This window comes from Mastomys coucha, unplaced genomic scaffold (assembly GCF_008632895.1).
Source record: "Mastomys coucha isolate ucsf_1 unplaced genomic scaffold, UCSF_Mcou_1 pScaffold16, whole genome shotgun sequence".
Lineage (NCBI taxonomy): Eukaryota > Metazoa > Chordata > Mammalia > Rodentia > Muridae > Mastomys > Mastomys coucha.
In genome coordinates, this window is record NW_022196898.1 from 77238411 (window position 1) to 77261402 (window position 22992).

Here is a 22992-nt window from a genome sequence, read left to right on the forward strand (position 1 = left end):
GACAACAGAAATCCGTTCGGTGCTGACAAATGTAATCTCTATCGGCCCAGGGTTCCTTAGAGACCACTTTCTCACCATTTTAGACAGGATTTGCCCTATACTAAAAAGTTAAGACAGGGGCTGGAGAGATGGCTCAGCGGTTATGAACACTAACTGCTCCTTCAAAGGTTCCGAGTTCAATTCCCAGCAACCACGTGGTGGCTCACAACCAGCCATAATGGGATTCAATGCCCTCTTCTGAAGAGTTCAGTGAAGAACACTGTACTCACATATATAAAATAAATAAATAAAATCTTTAAAAATTAAAATGAAAGTTAAGATGAAATGCCCTGGAAAGGTAGGAACTCCTTTCTGTGACTCTGAGGGTTGACCTGAGGGTCCCGTGTGTGTTAAGCAGGCACTCTATCATCTGTCACTGAGCTGCGGGTCTCTCTCCCTCCTCACTGTTTGAGAAAGGGTCTCCCTATACGTCCACAGCTGGCTTGAACTCACTATGAAGTGCAGGGTGGCCTTGAGCTGCAATCCTAGCATAGCCTCTCTTGAAGCTGAGGTTAGAATATTTTTAGCCACGTTAGGATATTTCCTGTTCAGCTTTTGGTCTTTCCCCTCCTCAGAAGAGACACTTCTCAACAACAACTCTGCTCTGACTGAAGTGCCAGGCTTCAGTCCTCCACTTCATCAGTATCAGCTCACTGGGCATAAGCAAGGGACTGTAATACGTAAAAGCATAGGCTAGATGTGCCTGAAGTCAACTAATTCCTCTGAATGTGTACACCACTGCACCTTCTAAAAAACAAGTTACTTCTCCAGGGCTGATTATACTGAGCCAAGACTTTACGAACAGAGGGAGACCTAGATAAGAAAGCAGCTGGATTCAGTTCTCTAGATCTTGTGTGGGGTAAGATACGTATGGGATACCCTCGGTCTGGTGGTAGCTATGGAATTACTCCTAAAATATAGAAGATATAAGAAAAGAAATTGCTTATCCTGATATTTTGCACAAAGTCAAAATAGAGAGAAAGGAGAGAGGGAGAAGAGGGAAAGGGGGAGGGGGAGGGAAAGGAAAAGGGAGGGAGGAACTGAGGAAGGGGGGAAGAGAGAGAGAGAGAGAGAGAGAGAGAGAGAGAGAGAGAGAGAGAGAGGAGAGGAGAGGAAGAGAGAGAGACAGATAGACCTCTGGCTTAAAGTTGAAGAGATGGCTCAGAGGCTAAAAGCAGTTGCTGCTCTTATGGAGGACCTGAGTTCGGTTCCTAGTACCCACATTGTGTGGCTCACATTCTTTTTTTTTTTTTTAATTTATTAGATATTTTCTTTATTTACATGTCATATGATTTCTCCTCTTCCAGTTTCCCCTCCAAGAAAAAACAAAACAAAACAAAAAAACAAGAACAAACCCCTGTTTCCCCCCCCCCTTCCCCTGCTTGCCACCCCACCCTCTCCTACTTATTGGCCCTGGCATTCCCCTACACTGGGGCACAGAACCTTCAGGAGGCCAAGGGCCTCTCCTCCCATTGATGACCAACTTGGCTATCCTCTACTATACACATGCTGCCAGAGCAATCAGTCCCACCATGTGTGTACACCTTGGTTGGTGGTTTAGTCCCTGGGAGCTCTGAGGGTACTAGTTAGTTCATAGTGTTGTTCGTCCTAAGGGGCTGCAAACCCTTCGCTCCTTTGGTCCTTTCTCTAACTCCTTCATTGGGGACCCTGTACCCAGTTCAATGGGTGGCTGTGGTGGCTCACATTCTTAATTACAGGCCCAGAGGATTCCATGCTCTCTTCTAGGCTCCAGAGGCACCAGGTATGCACGTGATGCACAAACATACATGCACAGTCTCATACATACAATATAATAATACATCTTTTTTTAAAAAATAAAGAAAATCTTGGCCTTTTATCAGCCCCATCAGCAATTTCCTAATGGTTTGCATCTAGCAACAGAAGTCTATTAAAAAAAAAAAAAGACCCGAGAGTATAACAGAAATTAAAACAGAAGAAAAAGTTCTCTTCTGGGGAAAGAGGGAAGGGAGGGAGGGAGCGAGCAAAGGAGGAAGAAGATTGAAGTTGGTTCTTCTTGGAGGCCCTGGACAACCCCCGCCCCCACGAATACAAGCCATACGCGGACACACGCACTTCACCAGCAGACCTCCTTCCACGTGTCAAAAGGACAGCTTTCGGTGCATGCGCACATTACCTTCGCAGGACTTCCGGTCTCGGCTTAACGTGAAGCCCTCAGCGCATGCGCAGGAGTGGGACTTGTGGTCTCGCTCACAGATACCGAAGCGGCATGGTCCTCTCTTCTGTTCGCAACGTTCGGAGTCTAAAACAGAAGATTGTTTATTTCAGAGCAAGTGGAGATGCGTTTTTTGACAGAGGGCCATGCTAGAACTCTTATTGATTCCAGCAGAGCTAGGTGGCGGGGGAGGCTAACCTCGCAGTGACGTCACAGCGGTGCCGCCTACAGCCCCGCTCCGCTCCAATCAGGATCACCCTCCCTCCCACCAGCAGTGGCCAAGCCTCTTTATTTGCCTAACCATAAGGCGCCTGCTGTCACTCAGGGGCAGGGCAGGGCGTCCTAATTAGCTAGAGATGGTATTTAGTTTGCAAAATGAGCAAAACTTATCAGAGCCTTCATTTTGCTTTGAATTTATATATTAAAACTACGAATACTATATCTTTAAGAATTTACAAACCTCAAACTTAAAAATGTATTTTTCTGCCGGGCGGTGATGCCGCACGCCTTTAATCCCAGCACTTGGGAGGCAGAGGCAGGCAGATTTCTGAGTTCGAGGCCACCTGGTCTACAGAGTGAGTTCCAGGACAGCCAGGGCTACACAGAGAAACCCTGTCTCGAAAAAATAAAAACAAACAAACAAAACAAAACAACTCAGGTCTGATACTTGGCTGGTTTTATGGTCGTTACTTAAAGAAGCAGGTTTCATATTTCATACTATTGGCATATGTCTCACGTCTGAATATTTCGTTTTACTGTTGCTAGCATCCCATGTGTCATGAAATATCCCAGGGGAAGTGTAAAATATGCTCAGTAAAACGGATGCTTGGGGCAAATTAGCCAGAGTTGGGTTAAGTCACGTTTAACTGAGTGCTACCGTTACATGTGCTTATTACCCATAAATTGAGGCTTAGCTTAAAGTCACTGAGACGAATAAGTGGCTCGTATGGTAATTTTACTTTTCAGACCCAAATGTCAAGAATTAACAATGGTATCATGTATCCCTTTTCAAAATGTTAACAAGAACTTTGTCCACTTTGCTCCCTCCTACATTTTCCCACTTTTAATCATAGAATTGTAAAGTGCTTTAGAACTTTTGTAAAGCGCTTTAGAACTTTTGTAAAGCCACTCTCCGATGCTGATATAATATAAGCCACTCTCCGATGCTGAACACAGGTGGGGGAATGATCACCGTTCTGTGGCTGTGCTGATTGCGTGACGTGAATTCAGGCGCTAAACAGCTGAAAGGTCATTTCAGGAAGCTGCCAAACACAGGGCTGAGAGCTGTATTTTTGTTTAATCTCCTTAAGCTGCCATTCTTTAGCTTCTATATCAGCCAAAGCTAACACTTCAACTGCTGCCGCTGTCCTCAGGTAACACCCCTTCGCAGAGCCCGGCAGAGGGCTTACCTACCCACCCCCCCACCCTACCCCTCACCCCCGAGCAACTGAAGCTCCTGAAGGAGGAATTTAATATCCACAGCCCGCAGCACCTTCAGCAACTACTAGCTACCCGCCAAGCACACAGGCATGGTGAGCTGTCCTCCAGCTTAGTAAGTACATTCCTGGCCCAGTTCTAAAGCAACATACACAGGATTCCCTTGCCCGCGCTCCCAACCCCACGTGCTTCGTGCTTTGTTTGTATCTTAAATGCTGCGCAACATTTGCTCCATCAAGAAAGCTTTTCTAGTCTTTATTCAGTCCATTAACCAATGTATATATATATATATATATATTGGTTTTTGAAAGGAAGGTTTCTCTGTGTAGCCACCACCATCCAACCCTAATGATTCTTATAACTAAGTATTTGGCATTCCCTAAATATTTAGCACATATCAATAAAAATTACAGTACCATTTTTTATAAAGTAAATTATGATACTTAATTTTCAGAACAAACCTTCAGAATGTTTACAGCAGATATTATTTTACAGATTAAGAATTGGAATTTTGGGCTGGTGAGGTGGCTCAGTGGTTAAGAGCACTGACTGCTCTTCCAAAGGTCCTGAGTTCAAATCCCAGCAACCACATGGTGGCTCACAACCATCTGTAATGGGATCTGACACTCCCTCTTCTGGAGTGTCTGAAGACAGCTACAGTGTATTTACATACAATAAATAAATAAATAAAAGAATTGGAATTTTTTCAAGGATCAAATAAGTGTAGAATTGTGACTCAACCTCAGGCCTTCTGAATGCATACTACACTTTTTATCGTGTATATATGGACTCTGTGTGTATGTGTGTGTGTGTGCATGCCTGTGTACATACATACTTAAAATGTTACAGTGTGTTAAATCTCTATAAAACCTATGATTATATTTTGATTCACTTGTTTATTGCCTTTCTTATTGGTGAGTTCTCATAAATAATTGCCTGACCCTCCTTGAAGGTTCCCCACACAAAAGAAATAAAGAATTGCCATTTTGTGCTACTGGAATTTTAAACTGGTTTAAAAACAAAACAAAACAACCACCTGAACAGGATTTGACTACTTGCTATTTTTATCCTTCTGGATTCCTTTAAGAATTAGAATGGAAACCAACCAGTGGCTTTGAAGTAGTTGAAAATAGGTGCTTTGGGGTTGGGGATATAGTAAGCATTTGCCTGGCATGTACTAGTTCCTATGTTCAATCCCCAGTACCGGGGGCAGCCGGGAGAACTAGCATTTATGATGCCTCCCTTTCTTATTTTATGCCCATTTCTGACAAGCCTGGCCATCCCATAGAGTGAAGGTGGGGAATCCAAGATGTGCATGACCCTGCTCCCCTATCCCATGTCCCCAGTCGCACAGTGGCTGCACAACTCCAGTAGTCATGCTAAGCCCAGCCTTGGCCTTGCATCCCAGGCCTTCAGCATCATCATCACCCTAGAGAGAGGAACCTAGTGTTCATCTTTCCCATGAAGACAAGCCTCAGATGAGCTCCTCTGGGGGAAGACACTGCCGTGCAAGATCAAGAGGATAATAACAACCAACAGAAACATGCCAAAAAGATGCTTTGGGTGATCCTGGGAAATTAACTCTTCTGCAAGCATGTATGTCAAGGGAAAGCAACAAGTTTTGAATTTGCATTTCCTATATTAGCTCCTTGGAGCAATGCTATATATGATATGGAAAGATTCCTCTGTGTATAGGAATTCTAGCAGATAAATGGTAAGCAGCGTTAATTTAAAAAAAGATATGGTGCTAGTGATGTAGGCACTAATCAGTAGCTTCTAAAGCTGGCAACTTCTGACCTGCTGGTTAGACAAAACCAGACCGCAGCTGGCCCCTGTGTGTCCATCAATTGTACAATTGGAGGGGTGCAGTGCCACCTGCAGGCTTATCTGGGAAGTGCTCTGGAAAAAAATACTGGCTCTTAGGCTTCTGGGGCCAACGCTCCAATTCTGGGAACGACAAGGAAGACAAACATGTTAAGTGACGCCAAGGACGTGGAAAATTCAGAAAGTAGAAGGCTCTCCAGGACAAACGAACTGGTTTCTTGAACAAATACATGACAAGGAAAAGCCACAGATTAAAGAGTGATCAGAGGCCCCATCAGCAGGCATGCAGGAACCAGCAAGGTACGAGCCCTCACAGGAGACATAAAGAGATAAAGAGCAACTTCAAGTCTTTAAGAACGCACGTCAAATGGCAACCATTTGGCAGCAGGAGAAACCTATACTGTGAGGCCGGCTTTGCTCCAGCCAGTGCTTTGCTCACCCAGTGGCTTGGGTCTGTGACACTAAGGTATGACAGTAGCTATGAATGATAGAACAATCCATATTTTATTTAAAATATCTACAAAGAGTAGCTTACAGGATTAAAGAAAGTCAGTGGTATTTTGTGCATGAAGTGACTGTCAAATCTTTCACACTATTTGGATGACTGGTTCCCCTACTGGCCAATCAATATGCTTTCAAGACTCATAATCTCAAAGCTCAAATCTATGTCTAAGAAAAAACAGAAGAAAGTAGAATAATAATAACAATAATAAAATTAGACCTTTTATAAAATTACACCTGTAAGCAGTCAAAGCATAATGTCTTTAGATGTGCACCATTAATATGCAATGAATAGTGTGCACACGGAAGTTCATTAATACTCCATGGATAGTGTGCATGTAGAAGTTCATTAATATGGTATCGATAATAGGCATATAGAAGATCATTAATATACCATTGACAGTGTGCACATAGAAGTTCATTAATAATCTATTGACAGTGTGCACATAGAAGCTCCCACACTGGGTTTAGTGTAATACTATAGGATCAGGGCAGCAGAGAGAGCTGGCTTACTAGTTTACCTGGACCAACACAAATGTGAGTTAAAGTCTTTGTTTTGAATCGTCTAAAAGGAGATCAGAGAGGGTGGGGTATAAGGATTTTCTGTGCTTAAAGGGGAAGTGTTGACCAACAGGAGGAGTGAATGGGTAGATGACAGATTTCCCCAAAACAGAAATCTGTGCTATGAAATAAATGACTAATGGAGTAAGAGTCCAGCGTGGGCAGGGGAAGGGATGCACAGTGTCAATCAGCCTGAGTTCAAATCCTAATCCCACCACACTGAAAAGCCGCTGAGATGTGTTTTTAGTCTATAAGACAGTACTCAAATCACACCCTTGTCCATAAAGTTATCACGAAGTTAGATGATGTAATCTAGGGAAAGGCCCCAAGTAGAAAACTCTGGGGACACTCAGTGAGTAGGCCTGCTGCTCTTAGGACTAGAAGAGTGTTCTTAGATACCACCTATCTTGAAAATGGGTTCCTTCTAATTTAGGGGAGAAGACACCAAGGGTGGGGTGGGGGTAGGGCAGTGTTCACATTTGTTTTTCCACCACTAGTTAAAATCCTCTTGGCTTTGGAGTACAATGGAGAGCTGTATTCCCTGTCTCCGTTGCTAAGGAAGTTTAGAGAGACTGGCAACGACAGCTAAGCATGCTGGGTGCCGTGTGATTAGAGAGCTTCTCCAAGAACACATTCTCTGCAAATATGTTCTCGGAACTCTGAGGTGCAACCACTAAGTTGGTTGGGAAAGTTGTTCTCGAAGGCAGTGGTGTGGAGCTGTTTCTTGGAGGATAAGAAGAGGGCCAAGGAAGTAAAGGGGAGGGAGTGGAAGGGAAGAGAGGAGAGGAGAAGAGAGAAGGGAGGGGGGAGAGGAAGGGAAGGGGAGGTTGGGTTCTGGAGTATATTGACTAGCCTGGCAGAACGGAAGCCATCCTCAGGATGATTGTCAAACCTTTGAGGCTGTCTAGGGCGGGGAATGGAATACACCATGATGCAAAATGAAGTACAGACCCTTGGGAGATACAAGGTCACGAAATGCTCAGAGGAGCCAGTGAGGAGACTGCATTCATCGCTGGAAGTCATCAAAGGTTTTAACTTAGATGGGACAAGGTCTCACCTGTGGAGGCTGTTGGTCCCTGTAACCTAGGCAATGGAGATAGGGTACCTACCTTCCTGGGGGCAGGGCACAGTGGAGATGGGAAGCTGTGGGAGGGAGCACAAGAAGGTTTGCTTACAGGTTGTTAGAATCTGGAGGTTGGGGCATCAAACAGGGAGGAAGGGGCAACTCCTGGGTTTCTAGTCTGGGAGATGGGGTCCTTTCACTGATAGAGCTAGAGACACTAGGATAGAGAGGTAGTGGTCAAAGTTCACAGGTCAATTATTTCCTTTGGAGCAAAGATACCCAGGGAGGGAGCTCAGAAGGCAGAAATGAAAGCCTCAGTGAAGATGTCCTGCGTCTGCTGTCTGCGATGCAGAATCCTGTCCTTGGAGGATGCACAGAGCAAGTGAAGAAAGAGCTCAGAAATGCTCCAGCCAGCTTATCAGAAGCTGCAGGCTTTTCTATCTCCTACTCAGAATGAGAAGGCCGTAGCATGAAGCTTCTATAAGTGAAGTCAGCCTGTCTTAGCACAGGAATGAAGGATGAGCCTAGATCAGCACATCCATCTTCCTTGAAGAGCTAATTGGCTATGCTTCCATGAGTGGCATCTCTGCCTGGGTCAGATAGAATCTTCACAGGGTTGCTCCTTTTGAGATATTATGGACAAGTCCCAAATGGTTTGAATCTATCTTCCCTGACTCTTTCCTTTATGAGACATCTTTGCAACATAAAATTTGTCTAAAGCTCAAAGTTGGGTGTGCACTAGAAAGAACAGATTTAAGTCATGAACTGATACATAAGGAACCTAGTGGAAAAAAGGTTCAAGCTCAATGGTCCTCAGTGCATCTAACCATATGTAACTTCCCAGTCAAGGAAAATCACCCTGCTTAAATGACTTGCTGAACCCAGCATCTCAGAGTTATTTGACCTTAGAAGGATCTTTCCAGAGCGCACATACAAATAGCCCATTAGATTCCACAGAACCTGAATCTTATAGGGTGTCCTTGATAAGGAACAGCTTAGCCATTGTCAAGAAGAAATATGTTCGTGGGTGCTCTTCTTTGCATCAAGTACTTGTGTTTCATACAAAAATGACACCAGCTAAGTTACTTAATTTTTCCCTCACTAAAGTAGCTTCACGACCAAATGCCTTCTGTACCCAGCTGGTGCTGACCACTCTCAGGGAAGCTCTAATTACAGACAAACCTGAAGAAGGAACCCAGCGGTCTCCAGAGAAGTGTGTCTTTACAGTTAAAAGGTATCTAGCGCACTAAGGACAAGATCAAAGCAATATGCTGATTTTTTCCCCTAGGGGAAACAATGATGTATTTCATATGTTTCATCTAACACGTCAAATCAATAAGTGCATTGCTCTCCTCATGACCTAGATGAAGAATTCCTGCTCTCTAATACATTAAAAACAATTTAACCTCGTTAATGATGGCCAATGTAGCAATGCTCTTGAAATCCAAAGGTGCCTTGATTATGGAGTATGTACGAAGATCACACCTAGGTCAAAGACCGGAGCCACTTCCCAGTTCCAGCAGTACCCCAGGTACCAGGTTTTTCTGGTTTTGTACTAGCCTTGGCTTTCCAAGCAAGGTCTATTTGTGGCCATGTGGTTTGAGGCTGCTCTTCAGTACATCCTAGATTTTTCTTCTGAAATCCATACTTTCAATGGCCTTACTTGAATCCTTATCAAAAGAGCTGGCCAAGAACCAGGGATTCTGGAGAGAGACTACGCTTACGGTAGAGAGAACATAATCTGAAGTATTGAACAGGAGTTTCTCCCCAAATCCAAATCTTGCAAGCTAAGACCTGAGAAAAGGCCAGTAGGTATTAACTAGCTCTCCAGTCTTGGAAAGATCACTCCAGGTCTCCAAGGTATGAACACACATACAATTATTACAACTCTCGTGTCTCACAGTGCTACTTGATGGGCCAGAACAGTAACATCCATGGAAGCACATGGGAGGGTGCAAAGGCTCCATGGAAACATGGAGGAAGACGGCAGTGATGGCTGACATCCGTAACTGTCATTTAGTAAATGAGAATAGTTAACGGAAATCACTAAGACTAATGAGCACCTCCTCCACACAGCTGTTCTGTGTTTACTGCGAATCGCCAGCGCTCCAACAGTGAGATACAGCCGAAGGCTGTGAATCAGGCTTCCCATGGGAAGAATCTGGCAGTCTTTGGGATTCACATCTTTCACCTGGGGACTATCTTCATTCAGCCTTTATTTTACAAAGTCGCTGCCAGGTTGATGGTATTCAATGCACTGCTATAGCTCCCAAATAATTCCTTTCTCTGACCTCTGCATTATGAATTGAGATCAGTGGTTAAAAATCAGAGTTCTTCACTTAGTAACGAAGTATTTTTCTTCTTTGCAGCTCTTCACTTCTTCCATTGGAAGCATCTCTGTTGCAGAAGTTTGACTTTCTAGCTCAGTTTTAAAGCCAGATAAAACTTTGTGTAACGAACAGCAAGGAGAGCCCCTATGCCTCCATGCCAGCCTCCCTCCCACAAGCTCATGCCATGTGTTCAGCTCTGCAGTTCCCTTGAGGAGCCACTGGCGAGCATGAAGACATCTAAATAGCACGTGCAGCACAGACCAATAGTCCGAAACCTTTCAACACTCTCAGCAAACCCTAAGGGCCTTCAGTAGGAAGGATGCGGCACATCTACCCGAGTAGTGACCTATACGACTGTTTGCATATAAAACTAAGCGTATTTGGAAACATCATGAAAGTGTTTGCATGAGGATGAGAGCGAAGGAGGGACTGGTTTGGAAGAGCGGGAGTGGGAGGGGCACAAGAGAGGACAATGGAGGGGAGTTTGATTAAAGTGAATGTGTGAAGAGGAGATCCCAAAACACACTGACTTGTGCTAATAAATATAAGAAGCAAAACTTTTACTTGACTATGAGATGCCAGCGTATTATCTTTTATGTGGAAGATTCCACATGGAACTAGCTAACACATACACACACACACACACACACACATACACACACACACACACACACACACACACACACACACACACACTTTGAAACATGAAACCCCAGCAATTAGATGCTAAAATGTTCAATGAAAGACTACACTCAGAAGATGAAATTTGAGCCTGTGACTTGATTTAGTCAATTATTCATTCACTTGGCTAACATTCTTTAAAACTTACTATGATATGTCGCAGTTGCAGTTTCACAGCAGTAAGGTGGACAATTTGGCTATACATTCCTGCATGTCACACAGACACACACGAGCAGGAAGGGAAGAGGAAAGGAATGTCAAGTGCGATGAAAAGAAAGCAGGAGGTGAGGGAGCACTCACTCGGAGGGCAATCTGTGAGCACGTGGCACTCGCGCTCAGATCAGGCAGAGAGGAGCTAAATTGAACCTAAAAGCAAGAGCACCAGGTCTGAGGACCTGAAGGACATCTTTCCTCAGCTCTTGTGTAGGGTGCGGACCCTAAAGCAAGTCAGTTGAACATCACAGGCTTGACCCATGTTGAGTTTCAATCTGAATGCCGAGGAAAGCCTTGAGGATTTCAAGCAGGGGCGTGGACGAGTCAGATTTGCTTTTTAAAACCGGAAACAGTTTAGCTAGTGGGCAGGCACTATAGTGGGCCAGGCAGGACAGACTGACTGTTGATGAATATGGCGGTGCAGAGAGGGGATTGCACATTTGAGATGAATTTAGGAGGTAGGATGGAAGGAACTTGGTGGGAAAAAATGGACTACGCCCCTCCCCCCCAAAATATTTAGACAGTGGAGCTGAAGGCAATCTAACCTCTTCAGGAGGCCCAGGCAAGATCTCTGCCCTTGCTCTCTCTTGCCTAAGGCAAGGCATGGTCTCACAAAGGTGTCCCACAGGGAGGGCAATGATAAATCTACCAAAGTTAGCTTCTCCCTCCTTGCCTGGAGTCAATCCTAGAGACCTAGATTCTAACAGCTCCCAGCAGTCTTTGTCCGCCATTGATTTTTCTAACCACGGAGGCCACCAGTGGGGCCTCAAAGAACAGCTTCTCCCTCGTTTCACTTCTCTAAAACCTCATTTTTGAAGACATTCTCTAAGCAGTTATGTGCTCAGACGGGTCTTTTTCGATCAACCAATCAAATAGCACCTCACACCCCAGTTATGCTCTCAGTGTATCTTTCCTTGAACTCATTACAAGGTATTATTATGTCTCAACTGCCTTTTTTTTTTTTTTTTAAATTCTGTTTCCCACCTGTTAATATAGACCAAGCACATCAAGTCAAACTACTTTATTTTGTCTTATTATTTGGGTTTTAACTACCACGGTTATTCATAAGAAAGTAACTCTTAAGCAGTAAGTGTTAGCCAAATAAATGAATCATTAACTAAATCTAGTCACTTCCCAGGTTTAATTTCCTTAGGAATCCTGTATGTCTCTCTCATATATATGAAGGCAAATGCTAATAAATGTCTTTTTCTCTCTTTCATCTGTCTTATTACAGGACTACATTTTAGCTAAGAACTGATGGAGGTTGAATAAAAGATTCCCTTCCTACACACCATTCTTCCTGGTCTAGCTTGAGTGGGTACATAAGTGAATACATGTCAGATACTAGGGACTCACCAGAGCCCTGAGCACCGTCCTCTGTCCCGGGCTGTGCACGTGGGTGTACTATCTTCAGTGCTCCAGGTGGCACAAAGGATGGATTGAGGTTAATCTTAACGGTGTCCTTGCCGGTGTGTTTGTTGGCTATCCAAATTGCCTTCTCTTTCAATGCTGAGTAGAAGATCCGGTCACCAAAAAGGGCCATTGTAAACAAACTGTGCCTAAAAATAACCAGAGAGAAAAGGGGGTGGGGCGGGGGAGGGTTAAATAACAGGACGTGTATTACTTGAATTTTTAAAGGGGAATCCCCCTCCTGAATTTTTTGTTTGTTTGTTTGTTACTTTATCTTCTTTTCTCTCTTTGGTTTAGAAAAACATATTCAGTTTAAAATCTGGCTTATGTGTTCATATCCAGAACTACTAGGATAAAGTGTTTACTTCCACTTGACCTGTTCCTCTGTTACTGGAGTGTGATGAAAACGAAGAGGAAAGCAGGACTCGGCAGTGAGTGGAGTGCTGGCTTTGATAGCTTCACACGAGGCTAGGTTCTGCTTTCGCCACAAGCTGGCTCCAGAGCAAGTCTCATGAGAGACAGTGCTTCACAAATAAATTGGAAAATGAAGGAGGACAAATATGATCAACCTGAGGGAGGGTGCTTATCCCAGGCTACACACGTTGTTAAGTATTATTTGCCTATATTTCTCTAGTCTTCACAAAGACACCAGCAAACAGGTCCTGTTACCAGAACCACATTAAAGAAAACCTAAAATAGGAAGCACTAAGGAACGTGTCCAAAGTCACTCACCGGTAATTAACTGGCGACTGTGAAAAAGCAACTATACCTCCTTAGTTGACAAGAGTAAAGTTAATTTGTCACACTAGCTTCAACTCTTTTGCTGCATATTAAAAGCAAAACCTACTGTGCTTGATGTCTGGTAAGATGGATGGAGCCACCATTGTAATCACAGGAATGAATGTAAGCAGGACTTCCTTCTCCACTGTCCTGAACCCAAAAGAGCCTTTTGTCCAGGACATCCAGAGTCAGCACCGATATCCGCTCTGGTGTCTGCAGCAGTGTTTTTACTTCTACACCACTGAGATCTGCTCTGTGAAGGCTGCCAGCCATCTCTGAAGACCAAAATATCAACCTGGAAATGAACACATCACACACAACCATAACTGAATGAACAGCCACTAAAGTGGGGGTTCGGGGGGGGGGTCCCACCTCTGGTGCCTGCCCAGGGGAATCTGACTGCTTTGAATGAGAATCCAAACATGTGTATGTATTTCCTTCAAGTGTGAAGGAAACTAAGCTTTTATAGAAGAACATCAGGCAGGGAGAACTGTGTAGAGTCCCTATCCAGACACTTGTTTTGGGGAAAATGGCGCCTGTGTATTGTCAAAGAAGACCTGCATCTTGCTCAGGAGTTCTTTCAAGTAACACAATGTACAAATCTTGGTGAGATTTGAAGCTCATTTCAATCTCCTTTAAAACAAAACAAAATGGATTTTTACCTCTCTATTGGATCCACTGCTATATTTGCCGGATGTTTTAAGGACCTCAGAAGAACTCGGGAATCGTTCCCTTTCATGTCTGTTACAGTGATGACTCCGTTCTGTTGGTCTGCCCAGAGGACCTCGTCATCGATCCAGTTTATGGCCATCCCAGAAACAGTCTTCTCTACATTGCACACTGTCTGCAAAACCAAATTTCAACACTATGCCTATTGACAATTCACAATGAGATTGCTACTTTATTGCACACTGAAAGTCTGCCATTGTGGTAGTTGTCATTTTAATGCATTCTCTGCATCTGTTAGAGGATGGAATATTCACAGAGTGAGCTTGTTTTGATTCAGCAACACTACACCCCTCCTTGTGAATAGGCTTTTTGTATCATAGCTTTGAAACCCAAAACTATCCTATATGCTATTGAAGTTAGAAGATCAGCCACAATAAATTTTTCACAGATTTTTAAAGCTTAAAAGAGTTTTTTTTTTTTTTAAATTCCATTTGTTGATGGAATCCTAATGTAAATTTAGTTTTAGGTCTTTCCAAACTCTGGTAAATTTCCAACTGGGGTTTGAGCAGAGTCATGGTGTAGAAGTCCCACCTGTCCCCTTTTGAAAGAGGATCTCAGGTACTCTAGGCTAGCCTTGAACTTTTTAAGTTTGAGGTGATCTTGATCTCCAGGTCCCCCTGCCTCTGTCTCTTGAGCGCTGCGATTACAGCCCTAAAACCCAGGGTTTTATGCGTGCCAGGCAAACATTCTAACGACTGAGCTATAGCCGCCATCTCTGGAAGCAGTTTTGTTGTGGAGCCCTGGTTTCTGCTACCCATTTTTCTACCATCAAGTTCCTTTCTCCTTCCAGATCTCAATAACACCAGAGAAACAGGGTTTCTCTTTATATGTCTTAGGCTGTCCCTTGCCTGTTCTTGAAAGCATCTGTACTCTTGAGTCTAACCTGAGCAAGCCAATTCATTAGTCGTCTTGGGCTTGGGCTGTATAAGGCAGGAGGATGCCTTGGCTTTTACCCTCACAGGCTCCTGTGGTGTCTTCAGCCTCCTCCCTTTAGGACACTGGTGAGCTTGGAGCTGGGTAGCACAGACTCAGAGCTGAGCTAGACCTTTTGCAGAGCTGTCCAGCCAGAAGCTTAAACGACTCTGTGTTTCCTCATCAGTGCTTCCCTTTACGTTGCTTTCCTGGTCGGTGTGAGTGAGCAGTTCAGCATGTGCTGTTTTCTAAGTTGTAACCAACGAAGGGGTCATGGGGGGTGTACTGGTGCGCTATTAGGCACCAGGCCAATCCCTGCCTAAGGACTTGACATAAATCCACAACTGCTTATGCTCTTTCCCGTGGTTGGTGACAGGGAGCCTCCAAATTCTCAGATTTCCACGCTGTTCTAGCAGATGTCTGGAGAGTACGGAGCAGCCAAACTTGTTAAAGTGAGGCTAGCCAGTATTAGAGATGCACTAAAACAGATTAGCACCTAATTGAAGCTTTTAGAAATAATTGGAAGGAGAGAGGTTTAGTTTGGAAGGGGGAGAAGAAAGAAAAAAAAAAAAGCCAAACACTGAGCACTTTGTGTGGGAATAAATGCAGGAGGTTCCTCTAATCGCCTGCTCTCTGCAATCCATCCCCGGGACATTCCTCCTGGGACTCACTGCTGAGTTCTACCAGTTGAAGAAAAAGATTAAGGGTCTTTTGTATGTACTTGAAATACAACACTTTTTATCTGTCCTTGGTTTCATTTTTTTTCCCCCAGAGTACAAATACTTTGAGACTACAAAGCCAACTTTTTTCGTTACTGTCAGGCAATTTCCCCCTCTACATGAGAAGAAAAATGTATACAGATAAAACAAGACTTTTTTTTTTTGTTTGTATGTTTTTGTTTTTGTTTTGTTTTGTTTTTTTTGAGACAGGGTTTTTCTGTATAGCCTTGGCTGTCCTGGAACTCACTCTGTAGACCAGGCTGGCCTTGAACTCAGAAATCTGCCTGCCTCTGCCTCCCAAGTGCTGGGATTAAAGGCGTGTGCCACCACCGTCTGACTCACTATCAACTCTTGAGGTTAGACAGTGCTTCACTATGGATGGGGCTGTGCCACACAGCCCAGGATGTTGATTAACAGCCTTGCCCTGGGTCCACTGGATACCCGTAGCATCTTCATCCTCTTATTGTCCTTACTTCTGACAACCAAAAAGGACGGCTGTCAAATATTCAAAGAGGGACAAAACTGTCTGAGGTACAAAAGGCAAATGATGTCTTCTTCATGGCCATCGACTTCACAAAATCAGATAATGTTTTCAGAATTACATTTGTTTTCTCATGCCCTTCTGTTAGAGGCTTACAAATGTCGATTTGTATGCTTGATCAGTGATGTAGCACCACAGGTGTATATTAAATGCCTGCAGTTAACACCTGAACAATTGAATCATGATGCATTTTCACGTATCTCCCTGTCCGAATACTAGGTACTGTTTAGCTCCTGAGATCAGGCCCATTCAGAGAACTCTGACCTTAGACAAAATATCTACGCATTAGAAATTCAGTATGCCACATTTGTCAGATTTTGTATAAATTCTTCACATACCACAGGAGAATAATGGTACTTTACCTCTTGTCTTGACCCATTAAGGAGAACTCTTTGCAAATGTTGTCTTTCTAAATCCACCCAATAGAGTCTCTCTTCCTTATAATGAAAATCCATGAGCACTGAGGTACCAGCATCCACCACCAACTGCTGGTGATTTGTTCCATCTGGGTCAATCCGAGAGATGTTGTTTCCTTGTGAGAAAATTAGGAAGGGGGCAGGACCTGATGGGGGAGGGGAGAAAGAAACCAGCATATAGATTTTCATCGTTATTTAATCTGGTTCACATAAAATACTTCCCATGATAATCAATGTATGTAGAAGTGACTTAAAATTTTAGTCTTATATTTTAAATAAAATCTATTCTCTACAGAATAAGGGACTCCTGCCTATTCTACAAACCACTGTCTTTATAGGTGGCTTATAAAAAATGTGCATTGCCAATTATGAAAAAATTAATTAATATAAGGGAAATATATGCTCTACTAAGGTGTATTTGATATATATTATCAAGAAACAAGGTAATGTTTTCTATCACAAGAAAACAAAGTCTGTATGAATGTTGGATTTAGTTGTGTAAACTGGGAGTAAAATTACTGCATTAATTACTTTGGATTGCTATGACCGAAATGCTTGATAGGTTTGCTTGGAATCAGAGTTTAAGAGCATCAAAGCCATTGTGGTGGGGAGGGGAGCCTGGATCATCACAGCAGCAAGAGTCGTGGAGAAGGGCGTTCACATCATAGTGGACCAGAAAGCAGGAAGAGCGACAGGAGCAATGTACTGACTCCAACCCTGGTTATCTACGTTGGGCAGCCAGGCCATACCTCCTAAAGGTTCCGCTGTCCCCAAACACCTCAGCACTTGTGGACCAAGTGCTCAAAAGTATGATCCTATGGAGAACATTTCAGATTCAAACCATAACAATTACAAATACTATTGTGGAAATAGATGCTCTTTCTTCCAGCTTAACCGTATGGCCAAAGTCACCAGGTACCGACACAGAATAGGGTGGAGAGCAGGGGGTGGGGGGGTCTTAAGTGGAAGCAGAGAGTTTTGAATACTGACTTCCAAATGTCAGGAAACATTTCAACAGTGGGAAACGTCAGCACAACGTGACGACGCAGGAGACGTGGGTACGCAGGAGACATGAGCACGCAGGAGACGTGAGTAAGTAAGAGACGTGAGGGAAGATTCCTGAGATGATGGCTTCTTGTTCTTAGAAGACACCATGAGGAGAAACGGCAAGTGGGTACTGGGGTGGGGTGTCCAGACAGGACCAAGAGGGGAAAGAAGAGGACTCAGGGGCGCTATAAAATACCCAAGCCAAGGTCAGTTTAATGAACTTCCAACTTTAGGCTCCTCCCACTCTGAGTGGCTAAAGCTGCTGTATGCCCTTTCTTGTGGTCTTCTGTCTCTCCCAGTCATTCAATTCTTTGTTCATGCCGAGGAGCAAACTCAGCATTCCTCTAGACAACTGACGATATCTCTGCTACAGACAGGCTACATTATCCATAAAATACAGGATAGCAAGCTAAACTTGAAATCCATATACAGATTGAAACTCTCTAAAATTCTGACGTTCCAAATGTTTAAAAAAACCCAAACGCTGATCATCAGCATGACATCACAAGTAGAAAGTGTCATACCGGGCTGGCGAGATGGCTCAGCAGGTAAGAGCACTGATTGCTCTTCCGAAGGTCCTGAGTTCGGATCCCAGCAACCACATGGTGGCTCATAAACACCCGTAATGAGATCTGACGCCCTCTTCTGGTGTGTCTGAAGACAGCTACAGTGTATTACGCTGGAGCAAGCGGGGCCGGGAGTGACAGGGGCCATCAATTCCCAGCAACCACATGATGGCTCACGGCCATCTGTACAGCTATAGTGTACTCATACACATAAAATAAAATAAAATAAATCTTAAAAAAAAAGTTCAAGGCTAGAAAAAAAAAGAAAAAAAAAAGAAAGTGTCATACCTGGTCACATAGGTAGACTGAAACCTTTGTATCATATCATCTTTAGACTATATGTATAAGTGAGGTCTACTGTAGACTTGGACGCTATCATATATGTGCGTGGAAACTGAAACATTTCTGGCCCACAGGCACTTTGGGTATAAGAGCTATCTAAATGTTACACATACTCAAAAGATTATTCCCTATTTATCTGGAATGAATTTCAGCAGGCTTCTTGCATTTTCATTTACTAAACCTTAGTAATCAGCTCCCAGGTTTCAGCAGTGCCTTGCTGAGCCCTAGCCATTGCCTGGAGTCCTTTCCTACTTAGATCATGGTCAACCTCTACTCTGACTTCCCACGTTCCATCATCTGAATGGGAACCCAACCCCTTCTTCAGAAACCTCAGCATGAGTTACTGGATGAGTTTGTCTTTTACCCTCTGAAGTGAATCAGGGGATAGTCTCATTTCCTAGAGTGAGGCTGGGTTCCTTGCTCTCTTCTGACCAAAAGGGAACAGGTTGCTGCCACCATGCATGTAGAAAACGATGAAACTCCTGAGGTGACTCAGAGGGCAATTCTTGCACCTTTTTTGTTGGCCTTATTTTATTCTGTTTGAGTATTAAGCTTTAATCCTGTAATAGAATTTAATAAATGACTTCATTGTTCTAAGAATTAAACCTGATGGATTAGCAGGCTCTAACTCTGATGTTGGGGGTCCAAAGCTAGAAAGCATTAACTCCATTTCAGTGGATACATGACAGTACTAATCAAGAAGTATCCGATCAGGAGAATTTTAATAGATGTCACTACAGATGTCTAATAACATGGACTCAAAGCCTCTTCCCACATCTTTGTGTCAACACCAGCCCCCAACCCCCAACAGAGGGGAATGATCCATGCTTGGTTACCACCAAAACTTGTAAAAGCCCTGAGACACCATCAAAGACATGGAAAAGGCCCTGGCTGAGAGACAAGTGGCTTTGTATAATGGTGAGTTTTTGTTATCATCTTGGTTGGGTTAAGAAATACCCCAGAGGTAAGTGAACTACCTTCCTGGCTGAGCCTGTGGGGCCATTTACTGAGACAGCAAGCACAGCCATCTTTAACAATCAATGGGTTAGACTTGAAATGGTCCATTCGTTATTAGGAGGAAGAGAAAGCAGAAAGTGGGGCCCACATGGCAGAAGTGGGTCAGTAGGAGTGCACCACTGAGAATTGTGGAACCCAAGCCTCTTCCTCCATTGCTGGTTTTGCTTCCTGACAGCTGAGAGGTAGAGAATGTTCCCGCTGCCATGATGCTCTGCCTCATAGTGGATCTTAAAACACACAGCCAAGCAAGTTCAGACTGAAAACTCTGAACCTAAGACTAGAATAAGTCCTTTCTCCTGAAGAGCTGCTCTGGACACAGCAACACAGATACCTCACTGACATACCTGTCTTCCCATGCTTGCTAGTCACCTTCCAGAACTTCTCCTGCTATGGGACTATATTAGAGTAAGGAAAAGTGAAACCACACGTGAGAGGGCACCTCATTGATGATGGAGGGCTGCGTGTCAGGAACTTTCTGCTGTGCCTTCCCACAGCCCATGTTGTGCTACATAGATTTGTGCCACTGTTCAATGGGAAGCCAACGCCTAGAATGCCCACATAACTTATTCCATAGAGGAAAGGCAGCCTAAGCTTAGAGCTACTTGTGGACCACAAAGGGATACAGGACTCTAGATTTATTGACAAGGGTCTTCTCTTTTATATGTAACATGCCTTTTTTTTAAAAAAAGAAATAATGATTTATCAAACACATCTGATTAATTTTTGTTGTATTGACATATTGATGTAATCAATACAACCTTTTGTTTATATTACTACATAGAGAGTTTACAGGTTAAAAAGCAGGGAGGATGTTCTAACCATTTTAATATTCATCACCCCAGATTACAGTCTGATTCTTTGTACATAATAGGTACTCAAAACACATCGAGTGAATTCATTAATTAATTAATCAAGAAACAGGGGCTGGAGAAGTAGCTCATTGGTTAAGAGCAATGGTTGCCCTCCCAGAGGATCTGGATTCAGTTCCAAGCACACACATGACAGCTCAAGACAGTCTGTAACTCCAGTATGGGGTGACCCCTTTTGGCCTCTGTGGACACAGAGAATGTAATACATAGACATACATCCAGGCAAAATATATGCACACACACACACACACACACACACACACACACACTAAAATAAACTTTAAAATAAAAAAAAATCAAGAAATTATTGATTTTATTTTATCTGCCTAGAATTTTACCAGTAGACACAGAGAATAATAGATCTACTAAATTCATACAAGCAAGGTTCAGGCTATGGCAGTTATTTTAATGACAATATAATACCAACAGATTTTCATATCTCTGTCTTATTTATCCCCATGTGATACCATGAACCAGACAGATTAGATATTATGTGGTTAGTTTTGTCAACTTGAGACCAGCTAGGGTCTCCTGGGAAAAAAGAACCTCAATTGAGCATTGCTTCCATTGGGTTACCCTATGGGCTTGTCTGTGGGGAGTTTTCTTAATTGATGATCCACGTGGGAGGGCTCAGCCTGCTGTGGGCAGGTGGAACTTTGTTATGCAAGAAAGCAATCTAAAAGCCAAGTGTAGTGGTGCATACCTTTGATCCCAGCACTCAGGAGGCAGAGGCAGGTGGATCTATATCTCAAGCAATCCTGGTCTACAAAGCAAGTTCCTGGACAGCCAGGGCTCTGTTAGCCATCTTAGGGAAACAAACAAGCAAACCAAACCAAACCACACCAAACCACCAACGAAAACCACAGTGCAATACGAAGAAAGTGCATAGAAAAATTGAACCACTTTTCTAAGGAACAAAACCAAAGAGAATCCCTGATTTCTCAACCTTTGGGTTGACAGAGTAACTTTAGGGATCAGAGTGGAGCCCAAGAGGCATGGACCATTTTGAGGGCTTCCATTAGCACAGAGGCCCCATGGCACAGCTGAGAGACACGAGGCCAAGTAGGAATGAAGTGGGGAACAGACCAACCATCTCGCATCCTCTGTGTGTCTGTGGGACTGGCACGTGGCTGGGTGGGAGGAGGCCTTAAAGCATCAGTGAATCCAGGAGCCACCTGAACTCTCTCACTAGATTAACAGGAAAAGTGATGCTCCCCCTTCACCACCACCACCACCACAGGGTTCCTGGGACAAAGGAGGTGAACAGTGAACTAACTTCTGGACTTTCAGGATTCAGCCACACCGAGCACACCAAGCGTAAGACCTTGACTCTGAATAATGGATGGCACAAAGAAAGCCTGCCACCTCCTGGAGAAGCTGAGCCTGGCAGCCATCTTAAACCACCACAGCGGTCACTGACCACCGCTCCCAGGGGACTGACTGGAAGGAGAGCCTAGCTTGGCTTGTGCGAAGTGCAGAACAGTTTCATATTCTGCAGAGACCACCTGTCTCTCTTTTTTACAGTGACAGTACTTAAGTGGGTACCAAGGGACTAATTTCTGTTTTCTTCTTGGCTTACTCAAAGTAGGCTGGATACACCATCCAGTTGACTCATGAATAATACCGAAGCTGCGAGGTTTGAGTCTAAGTCTTAGCTCTGCCGAGAACTCTCTGGGCTTCAATCTTACTTCCTGAAAATGAATGGGGTGACCACCTGAGACCCGAAGAGTGAAAAAAAAAATTATCCACCCGCAAGCCAGCCACAGCCAGTTCCTGCTAACTTCTAACCATGTCCGCAGTCAAGGGACTCAGGTTTGCTCGAGGTCCTCGGGGCTATAATCAAGCTAGCACTCTCTGCAACGTTAACCTTCATTTTCAACCGGATGCGCAGTCTTTAAGGCCATTACACGCGTTAATGTCCCAAAGACTTGGTGGTGACTAGCAGAAGGGGAAGGCAGTATGTTAGTTATCTGGGAAGTAGCACTTTGCACCGTTGCATCAATTGGATGGTACTACATAAGTGGCCAGCATCCCCTGTTGTTCAGAAGACAGTGATGTTTGGAGCAGCTGCCTGGCCATAGATCCCAAGACGCAGCTGGTTCAATATACGAAGGTAAGGCTTTCTCATTACAGATCCTAGCTTCTACCCATCAGGCTGCGTTGCTGACCCCAAACTCTGGCATGCTGTAGTTCAGAAGTGCCAAGAGCTCACTGCAGGGAATGCTGTTTCAAACATACTCCTTGCAAGTTTTTTTTCACCCCCAAGTCCCAGGAGCTAGTGATGAAGGAGGACCCTCTAAGTAAGTTCCTGTAATTGCATCGCTTGGAAACTGTCTACTTAATTCTGTGATGGGTGGCAGCTCGTGTGGAATGCACCCTTTGCATGCCTTGGCTCCCTGCTCCTTTCCCAGTGTTGAAAACTGCAGTGAAGCACCTTAAAATCCCTGCTTCTCTTGTCTGACTTCCTCCTGTGCTGTCCCTAGGACCCAGGATTGTCCTCTTACCCTGGAGGAGGCCATGCAGGAAGAGCTGCAGTGGGCAAGGGAGCTCCCTGGAGACGGCCCACCATCTTACTCTGGTGAAGCACAGCCCTAGAGACTTCCTCCTAGGATTGCTTCTTGCTACGGATGTGCTTTCTCTTCTTTGTAGTTGCCGTACTTGTTAGCATTCCTTCTAGGCTCTGCCCAACAGTTACCTGGTAACAACCAGGTAGACCTGGCTTGCAATAAAAGGGGCTGCTTGGCCCCTCATCGCTCTCTGTGCCCCTTCCCTCTGTCTGACTTTCTCCCTGACCCCCTTTC

At 44.1% G+C, this 22992-nt stretch overlaps 1 protein-coding gene across 1 annotated transcript in view; it reads right to left on the reverse strand.

The window, feature by feature from the left end:
• Positions 1-22992, reverse strand: part of Egf (epidermal growth factor) — a 76064-nt gene that overhangs the window by 43649 nt on the left and 9423 nt on the right. The window contains exons 2-6 of the mRNA XM_031375473.1: positions 16297-16496; positions 13696-13877; positions 13101-13328; positions 12200-12402; positions 2195-2320 (exon numbers count right to left, since the gene is read on the reverse strand). Of these exons, the coding sequence (XP_031231333.1) occupies positions 2195-2320; positions 12200-12402; positions 13101-13328; positions 13696-13877; positions 16297-16496 (939 nt within the window). The remainder of the gene's footprint in view (positions 1-2194; positions 2321-12199; positions 12403-13100; positions 13329-13695; positions 13878-16296; positions 16497-22992) is intronic.